Source organism: Polypterus senegalus, chromosome 8, assembly GCF_016835505.1.
Source record: "Polypterus senegalus isolate Bchr_013 chromosome 8, ASM1683550v1, whole genome shotgun sequence".
Taxonomy (NCBI): domain Eukaryota; kingdom Metazoa; phylum Chordata; class Cladistia; order Polypteriformes; family Polypteridae; genus Polypterus; species Polypterus senegalus.
Window position 1 is genome coordinate 164,105,218 of NC_053161.1, and position 9,778 is coordinate 164,114,995.

Genomic DNA, 9,778 nt, shown 5'->3' on the forward strand with positions numbered 1-9,778 from the left:
TCAGAAGCACTCTGTTTATTAAATAAAACTCTTTTCAGTATAGTGGTAACTAATAATAAAAAAAAAAGATTATCACTTTTTACCAACATTAATCAAATAAAAGAAGAAAAACATATTTTAAATATTTTATTACTATAATGACAAAATGATGATGCAGATATTTAATGTAGTTAATAAAACATGACCAACAATCTTCTCAGTTGTGTCTATCACATATGATCTGTTTAGTTTACTGTTTCAGCTTCTTGGTTCCAGTGGTACTTAGTGGGAAAGCGGTTCAACTTGTTAATTTTGCCTTCTGTATTACAAGTGCATATTTACCTAAAATTGCTTATGCTTACAAAAGGTTGCTCATCATTTCAATTATCATTTATTTAATGTTGTTTTTTTTTTAATGTGAATAATAGGGATGTGGGTTTTTTTTTCCCCTCCATCCAGGAAACCGACCTCACTGTTGCTCTGAATGTGGCAAGCAATTTCTTCACAAGAGTTCTCTCCGCACACACAAAAGAATTCACACTGGAGTAAATCTACATTGCTGTTCCGAATGTGGTAAAAAGTTCTCACGCGCCTCCCATTTTCAGAACCACCAAAGAACGCACACTGGGGAGAAGCCATATTGCTGTTCAGAATGTGGCAAAAAATTCTCACTTGTGACCAGTTTTCAGGGCCACAAAAGAATGCACGCAGGAGAGAAGCCATATTGCTGTTCAGAATGTGGTAAGCAATTCTTTGACAAGGGCACCCTGCAGAAACACACAAAAATTCACACAGGAGAGAAGCGGTATTGCTGTGCGGAATGTGGAAAACAATTTTGTCACTGGAGTGGTTTTCAGTGCCACAAAAGAATTCACACTGGAGAGAAGCCATATTCCTGTTCCGAATGTGGTAAACAATTCTATGACAGCAGCACTCTGCAGAAACACGCGAGAATTCACACAGGACAATATCCATATTGCTGTTTGGAATGTGGCCAGCAATTCTATGACAAGAGCAATCTGGAGCGTCACAAAAGAATTCACACTGGAGAGAAGCCATATTGCTGTTCTGAATGTGGTAAAAAATTCTCTGATAAGCGGGGTCTTCAGGATCACACTAGAGTTCACACTGGAGAGAAGCCATATTGCTGTAAGGAATGTGACAAACAATTCCGTAATAGGAGTGGTCTTAAGAGACACTCTAGAATACACACAAGATAATTTGGTGAGACAAAAGTCATTGCTGTTCAGTATGTGGCAAACAATTTTGTGATGGGAGCAATCTTCAGAGCCACACTAGAATACTCACAAGAGAGAAGAAAGCAAGTATTAGGCTGAGCCCTGGCAGCAAATCTAAGTGAATAAAAACAGTAGCAGTGCAAAATTCACTCTAGAGAAACAACAACACTTCAGAACTCGAGTGCAGTTCACTTCTCTTCTGAAAAGTAAGCAAACTAATCCATTGTTGACAAAGTAATCCCACAGCAACATGTGAAATTTGATTAAAGTCCCAAAGCAATCTTCACTAATGGAAAGGTAATCTCCTCTGCAAATATCAACCTCGATCAGGAATGTGTTATTAAAATCTTGAAAACCCAGACGCTGCGTACAAATCTGGGCATTAAGGAAGGAGCAGACATAAACCACAAGATACTAAAACAGACTCGTCAAGGAATACATCGGCAGAGCAAAAAGAATCCTTAGGACTTCCCTCACTTTGCATAACAAAATGCAAGCTATAAATCAATTTACAAGCCTGGATGTCAAAAGTATCAATTCCTAGTAATTATTCCATAATAAGAATGGGGAAGCGAAATAAAGTACCAGGAAATGCTGGTGCACACTGTGTGGAGATCAACAGGGCTAATAACTTTTAGTCCCATTTTGAGAGCATAACAGTTACCATAACTCTATTTGAATTTCAAAAATGGGTGTTATTAAGATCAATACTGGTGCTATGCCGAGACTATTCTGACTAAAGAATGAGGTTCACTTTTGATATTAAGCACACCAGGAAAAAGTAACCCAGAGAGATTACCTTTTAACGAAATAAATTTCTAGGCCCATTTAGCTGGGATAATGCAAGTACTACGCCAGGCCCTAACAGCAAATCTTGAAGAATAACAACACAAATCCCACAGAACAGAAAAGTGCCCCCCTTTTTCCTCCCTTCTGCACCAGGGCAGGTAAAGGTGGTAGCAATAGTGCAACATGTTGAGGGGAAGAAAAGACCTCCATTGTGTAAATCTCCAGATGGGTAGTGCTGCTGATCCCACCACAAAAGAAACGGAGCTAATGAAGGCCTACATAGAAGGAATGAGAGCAATTCTCAATAACACGACAAAGAAACAGCATGGATAACCAACTGCGATGCACTTGGGTTATTTCCATTTCCAAGAGTAATGGACTGAGGTAACAGCAGAAAAGGAAAAAATAATAATAATTCTAAATTATTGCTGTTTGTAAGGCGCTTGATCCAGACGCTGTACCTAACTTCAGAGTAAAACACAGTTGAAGTCGGATGTTTCCCTACACTTAAAGTGAATTCTTTAAATCTCACTTCATAACCCTCCACAGATTTCATACTAACAAAGTATAAACAAGCTATGTAAACTTTTCCATATCGTTTCAGACATCTGCTTTGTGCGGGGCAAAATTAATATTTTCCAATAATGTTCACAGACCTCAGAATTTTACACTTTTTATTGACTATATCACAATTCAGTTTGGTTCATAATATGACATACACTTTGTTAATATTTAACAACTGTTAATGTTTAACTTGAGCCAAACGTTTTGGGTAGCCTTCCACAGGCTTCTTACAATAAGTTTCTGGAATACTGTCCTGCTCCTCCAGACAGAGCTGGTGCAACAGGGACAGGTTCTTGGGCCTCTTTGCTCACACACACGTTTTCAGTTCTGTCCACAAATTTTCAGTTGGATTGAGGTCAGGTCTTTGTGATGGCCACCCCAATACCTTGATATTGCTGTCCTTAAAGCCATTTAGCCACAACTTTGGAGGTTTGCTTAGGGTCCTTTTCCTTTTGGAAGGCCCATTTGTGTCTGAGCTTCAGCTTCCTTGCTGAGCTCTTGAGATGTTGCTGCAGTATATCTCCATCATATGATGCCATCTATTTTGTAAAGTGCACCAGACCATCCTGTAGCAAAACACCCCCACAACATGATGCTTGACACCCCCCATGCTTGACAGTTGGGATGGGATTCTTTGGCTTGCAAGGCATGACAATGGTCATTATGACCAAACAGTTCAATCTTGGATTCATCAGACCAGAGGACTTTTCTCCAGAATGTAAGATTTTTGTCCCTGCAAACTGGAGTCTGTCTTTTTTGTGGTGGCTTTGGAGCAGTGGCGTCTTCCTTGCTGAGCAGCCTTTCAGGTTATGTCAATATAGAACTCATTTTGCTGTGGGTATAGATACTTCTTTACCTGTTTGCTCCAGCATCTTCACAAGGACATTTGCTGCTGTTCTGGGATTGATTTGCATTTTTCAGTGCCAAAGTATGTTGTTCTTCAGGACACAGAATGTGTCTCTTTCCTGAGTGGTATGGCAGCTGTGTGGTTCCATACCACTGTATACCACTGTTCCATACTTACTGTATGTATTATTTTTTGTAGAGATGAATGTGGAACCTTCAGGCATTTGGAACTTGTTCCCAAGGATGAACCAGATTTGTGGAGGTCCTAAATTAGTTGGCTGATTTCTTTTGATTTTCCCATTATGTCAAGCAAAGAGGCATTAAGTTTGATGGCAGGCCTTAACATATACATCCATGTGTTGATTCCAATTAGGCTATTTGGCTATCAGAAGCTAATTGCCTAAAGACTTGACATCATTTTCTGGAATCTTCCAAACTGTTTAAAGGCTCATTTAGCAAAGTTTATGTAAACTTGTGACCCACTATGATATATTCAATAAAAGTGAAATACTCTGAGGACTGTGAACATTGTTGGAAAAAATTACTTTGGCCCTGCACAAAGTAGATGTCTTAAATGATAAGTCAAATTTATACTTTTTAGTTTAAAATCTGTGTAGGGGTTATAAAGTGAGTTTTACATAATTCGCCCTAAGCATATGTAAACTTCTGACTTCAGCTTTAAAATGCTGGGTGATTATAAAAATGTGGTAATACAGTAACCACAGATGACAATACATTTATTCACTATGGTGAAAATGATCCTGCTTCCAAAATCAGAACAATCCAATTTTCTTTCTGTCCGATACCTGCCTCTCCACCATATGCAAGTTTCTCACAGCAGCGGACACAGATAGATATAATTAACAAATATCTGGATCAAAACAACTTAATCGCCACAGAAAGGAAATAAAAGAAAGTCATATGGTACTAAAGGACAATTTCTGTGAAATAATGTTGTGATGGAATGCTTCAAGAAAGCCAGTAACAAAATGTGACCAAAAATCTGGGTCTATCACTGTTTCAGCTTCTTGCCTTCAGTGTTTGAGTAGTTGGACAAGTTGAGTTGAGTTGTACAAATTAAAAGTTCTTATGCTTATAAAATGGCATGGGTTAATTTCAACAAAGCCTTCAACACTGTACTGTAAGAGTAGAATTTGAATCCTGGTCCAGTGTGCACCTAGCATGTGTCTGAGTCTCATATCCTTCTGAGCTTATGCTTAAAGGCTGATGCTGTTTTTTTTTTATTTACTATGATGAATGCATTTTTGTTATTTTTATATAACTCTTAAGAGAAAATGTTATGTTTTAAGGTATAATCATTGTTCTATTGTGATGCTTAAGTACTAAGTTTCCTGTTGATGTACAACAGCTGGATTATAAATTAGACCATTGTTTGACAAACCATGAGAATTACGGGATGAACATGCAAAATCTCACACGTCTCTTAAAATAAGAATAATAAAAGTAAGTTTAAAAAGTCACATACACCACCCCTAAGCTAACAGGACTATCAATCAACCTAGTGGACGGGGTTACATTGTGGTCATTTAAAGTATCTACGTTTGTCATGTCCCATTACCAACTGGGTGTAACCAGTCATGTTAAAAGTGTTCTGATTATGTAATGAATTCCTTTTTTTGAGTAGTGACCTAATCAATGAATTGTATAAATATAGTGCAGAGGACACTTATTTTTTTTCTTTGCAACATTTAACTAATATGCCGTTTGCCTCTTGCAAGATTTAGATAAAGAATAATGATTGACGCTTTCTCCTGCCTGTGTTTTATTGCTCAAATTGGGGCACTCCAGTGATGCAGGGGGTGGTCATCTGTTAAAAAAATTTCTTCCACAGTACAGACTCCACCCTGTCCTGATGAGTTTCATTTAAATCACCTGGCACCACTGGCAAACAACCTTGCAGCTTCAACATGATAAAGGACCGATCACAATCCCAAACATAAAAAGAATAGTTTGAAGCGGCTCATTTTCACCCACCTACTTCTGTCAAGTAATAAATCTGTTAAGAACCCTTCTGAATAATGTTGTGGAGAAAAAAAAGAAGGGTCTTCAGAAAGGCAGTCAGAATTTAAGACTTTACTGCACAGCATAGAAAACAATTGCAGAGCACATAAAGCCTGTCTCAGTTCATGAAGTGAGCCCCAAATATATGACAATTCTTATCACAAAATGCCCCTCTTCCAGACTCATTTCCCAACATCTACTGTATGGAGTTTCCCATGATGTTGTCTGCACTCAGCACCTTTACCCATAACAATCACCTGGTGTTCCAGACCTTCTCATAACAATATTTTAGCTGACAGGACATATTTGCCATCTGGCGATAAGCATCATCCGATTACCCCTCCCTTCATTCTTACGGCCTAATCCTGAGCTGTTAACATCGATGTCCTGTCAGTTGTTAATCAATTCTTAACAATTAAGTTGAAATCAGAAGGATCCATATATGAAAACTGGACTGCCTAATTATAATTCAATAAATGATCATTTGTTGCATTAGCGTAATGTAAGGCTAAGGCTCACATAATAGGAAACTGTGCCAGTGAATAGCAGTGCACAGCTTCACTGATAAGGGCAAAGCTGCGAACAATCGTGACACGGCGCTTCATGCTTGAGAGAAACAAGCCTTTAACAATTGATTCTTTAAGCTAACTAATAAGTGCTACCGTATCTTATTCCTAATACATTGCATTTTAATTTTATTGCCTAAGGTATTGATGAGCCCTAATGCTTCTAGATGCCATTTTAATGGCTTATATGTTTAATGTGCTATCTTATGAGCTCGCTCTTTACTCACACAGGCAAAGGCCTTACATGTAGTTTGTTTCATCTTCTGTCAGTAAGAAGCTCCACACCTTCATTTCTCAAAACAAAGTCTCGCAGCTCGACTCGCAGCAGCTCAAAACAAAGCACGTAAGAAGGACAGGCAGGCAAGAGGCTTCTCTAACAAAATAAATAGTGTCCTTTTACAGTTGTTTCAGGCCTAGACTTTTCATAGCTAAGAGCACAAAAACTAATAATGAAGGGCATTGATCCTTGATCAAGATTCACAGTAACTCCGTTCTTTAACATCAGTTCTTGCAATCACCTGCTATGGATGACATGACGCTGTACTGCTCCAGTAGCTACACTTGTAAAAGAATTTGGAAAACTACATTAGAATGGCATTCATGCTTGATAAAACAACCTTCATCATTGGGAAATTTAAAATTATTTCATAATTTTGACCTTGATTAGGAGAGTGTCATCTGAAATTTGAACCCAGAAGAAACTTATTTACGAGGTGTGATCAAAAAGTATGGTGAATGTTGATGCAGAACACCATCCAAGAGCAATGCAAAACGATTCAATGCCGGTTCTGACAGGTCCATCCTAGAGCCTAGTTTGTGACAAGTTTCAAATTGTTTGATATTATCGGTCGTTTGTGAGCCACTGTTGAGTTCAAGTGTGTTTCTCAATTTTGTCGTTAATAATGGAAATTGAACAATACATTAACATGAAATTTTGTTTCAAATTGCAAGACGCTCGGGAAACTCATCCGATGTTCAAATCAGTTTTATGGTGACACTGCACCAACAATTAAGACTGTTTACAAGTGGTTTGATCAATTTCATAATGGATCTGACTCGGTTGAAGATGAGAAAATAGGAAGACATCCTTCAACATCAATAACTGAGGAAAATGTTGAAACCGTTTCATTCTTCATGACGACAATGCTCTTTATCACACATCCCTTCTAGTATGACAATTTCTGTCGAATAAAAACATTATGCTGTGTCTGCATCCACCTTATTCACCGGATCTGGCACCATGCGACTTACGGCTGTTCCCTAAATTGAAAATAACTATGGAAGGCAAATGATTTCAATCCATTGAGGTCATCCAAGCAGCCATGACAGCCCAAATAAAGACACTCGAAAGAAAACTTCCAGAACTGCTTCGCAAAGTGGCAGGAGTGTTGGGGAAATAGCATTAAAAATGGAGGAGAGTATTTTGAGGGTGACTAGTAGTCAGGAAAATACATCCGTAAACCAATTAGTAATCCCTGTCCCATGTTACAGTTTTAGAATAATGAATTGGTTACAAAATGATCTTCAAGAACTGAAAACCAAAACAAGAAAACTATTGCCTACATACCATACCATTAATTTACAAGAATTTGTGCATTCTAAGAATTTTTATACCTAGTTTAGAAGTCGGTATGGGCATTATTGAAGTTGACTATACATACGAGGTGTGGCAGAAAAGTAATGAGACTGGCAACACTGCAAGCGATGTGGCACCGCTGCGCTGTTGTCCTTGATAGAGCATGTGTATCAGTACCCTCCCATAGCTCAGTGCGAGTTTCAACTCCTTCCGTTAACTACGTGATTTTTGTGACTGCTATTAGCGAAGTTGTGTTTTTGGTTGTGCGTCACGCAAAATGGAACAGCGGAATTTGGAGCAACGTTGTGCCATTAAACGGCAAGTGTGACGTTTGAAAAGTTAAAACAGGCCTATGGGGAACATTCTTTATCCTGAGCTCAAGTTTATCGCTGGCATAAATAATTTTTGGAAGGCAGAATACACGTTGAAGATGAACACCGTTCAGGGGGGACTTCAACTTCGAAAACCAATGAAAACATCGAACGTGTGAACACTCTTGTGAGATCAGACCGTCGTTTAACATTAAGAATGTTGAGTGAACAATTAAATTTGAACAGATTTACCGTTCATCAAATTTTGACTGAACATTTGCACATGCGAAAGGTCTGTGCCAAAATGGTGCTGAAAAACTGCCCTCTCCATAACAGACTTTTTGACCTCAAAAGGCATTCCTGTGGTTCCCCAGCCCCCTTATTCACCTGACCTCAGTCCGTGTGACTTTTTCCTTTTTCCTAAACTGAAAAATGTCCTCAAAGGATGTCATTTTGGGACTTTAGAAAACATCCAATAGATTGTAACGGATATGCAATCATACCGTACCGGCTGAAGACTTCCAGCGCTGCTACCAACAGTGGGAACAACGTCTCCATCGGTGTGTAGCTGCCCAAGGGAACTACTTTGAAGGAGATAACATTGATGTTTGAAAAAAATAAAAACTTTGGTAAATAAAAAATCAGTCTCATTACTTTTCTGCCACACCTCGTATAGATCAGCAATAATTGGACTGCACATACAAACTCCAAAATTCACACAGACATACACTGAAACCACAATTCAGATTGTATAACAGACAGCGAACAAGTTGGTGTTAGCCACTTGGAACACACCAACACCAACTTATAGAAAAACAGAAAATTGGGCATAGTTATGAAAGAAAAACTGTGTAAGAAAGCATGGATATTAGACATGGCTTTCCCAAATGAGTTCTAAGAATGGAATATCAAAAGTAAACAGTAAAAGAAAGTAGTAGAAAATGCAATTTAAGGTATGCTACATGGAATACACACAAAAAACAACCCAACCCCAGAAAATAAAAGCATAACTGGAGCTGGTGGTGCTGGGATCCACCAGGCTAATAAAAAGAAACGACTGAGGCCTTGTTGACGTCCAACAGATTAACAGGACTCCTGTGTGCTCCATGAGGAACTGTTGAGAACAATGCAGGTGCCATGCCAAGCCCTCACTGCAAATTTAAGGGAACAAGACCTACAGTGGTATTCGTATTAGTGTTGCTAGACAAAAATCTGAATTCTGTAAGTATCTAATAGGTGATGTTTTTATATTAAATGTTCTGATTGAACATTTAAATCAGCTAGTAGCAGTTACTAATCATGTGTATTTCAAAAAATTGTAATATTCTTTAGAAAACTGTTTTGCAACATGGGAGTGTGGCCTGCACTTTAACTTGAACCTCATCAGCACATGGGCTTCACCTTCTTTAAGATGCTGTTTCTTTTTCTTCATTTTCCTCTTTTTGATAGTAGGAGACTCCATTTCCTTACATGTTACACAAGCCTCAATATTCCCAGTCCTTCCATGGCACATTGAAATGGAGAAAGCAGAGTGTTTCAGAGATTTGCTGAAATTTTTGATCTACTGAATATGTGTAAACCAGTGGATTTATCAGAAAGAATTAGTTGTTAAAGTTTGAACAGGCGACTTTAACTTTTAACAGTTTGAAGAATTAAAAAAAAAACTGATTTGTAAAAAATAATAATAATGAAAATGTAGGTTTCAAAAAAATTGTGGTTTTTGTACTAAAATACCAGAGAAAAATCTTATTCATGAATAAATATAACCAATTGTAGCAGAATACATACAATTATGTTAATCAATTGCTGAAAAATGAAAAGATTACCTTTTGAAAACAAGTGTAATCATAAATCTAGTTTAGAGTAACTTCACTTCATTAAAATAAA

The 9,778-nt window shown here is 37.9% G+C and overlaps 1 protein-coding gene across 1 annotated transcript in view; it reads left to right on the forward strand.

Annotated features, from left to right (window-relative positions):
* Positions 1-5,908, forward strand: part of LOC120534674 (zinc finger protein 665-like) — a 53,731-nt gene extending 47,823 nt beyond the window's left edge. The window contains exon 5 of the mRNA XM_039762265.1: positions 439-5,908. Within this exon, the coding sequence (XP_039618199.1) occupies positions 439-1,199 (761 nt within the window). The 3' untranslated portion in view covers positions 1,200-5,908. The remainder of the gene's footprint in view (positions 1-438) is intronic.
* The last annotated feature ends 3,870 nt before the right edge of the window (positions 5,909-9,778 follow it).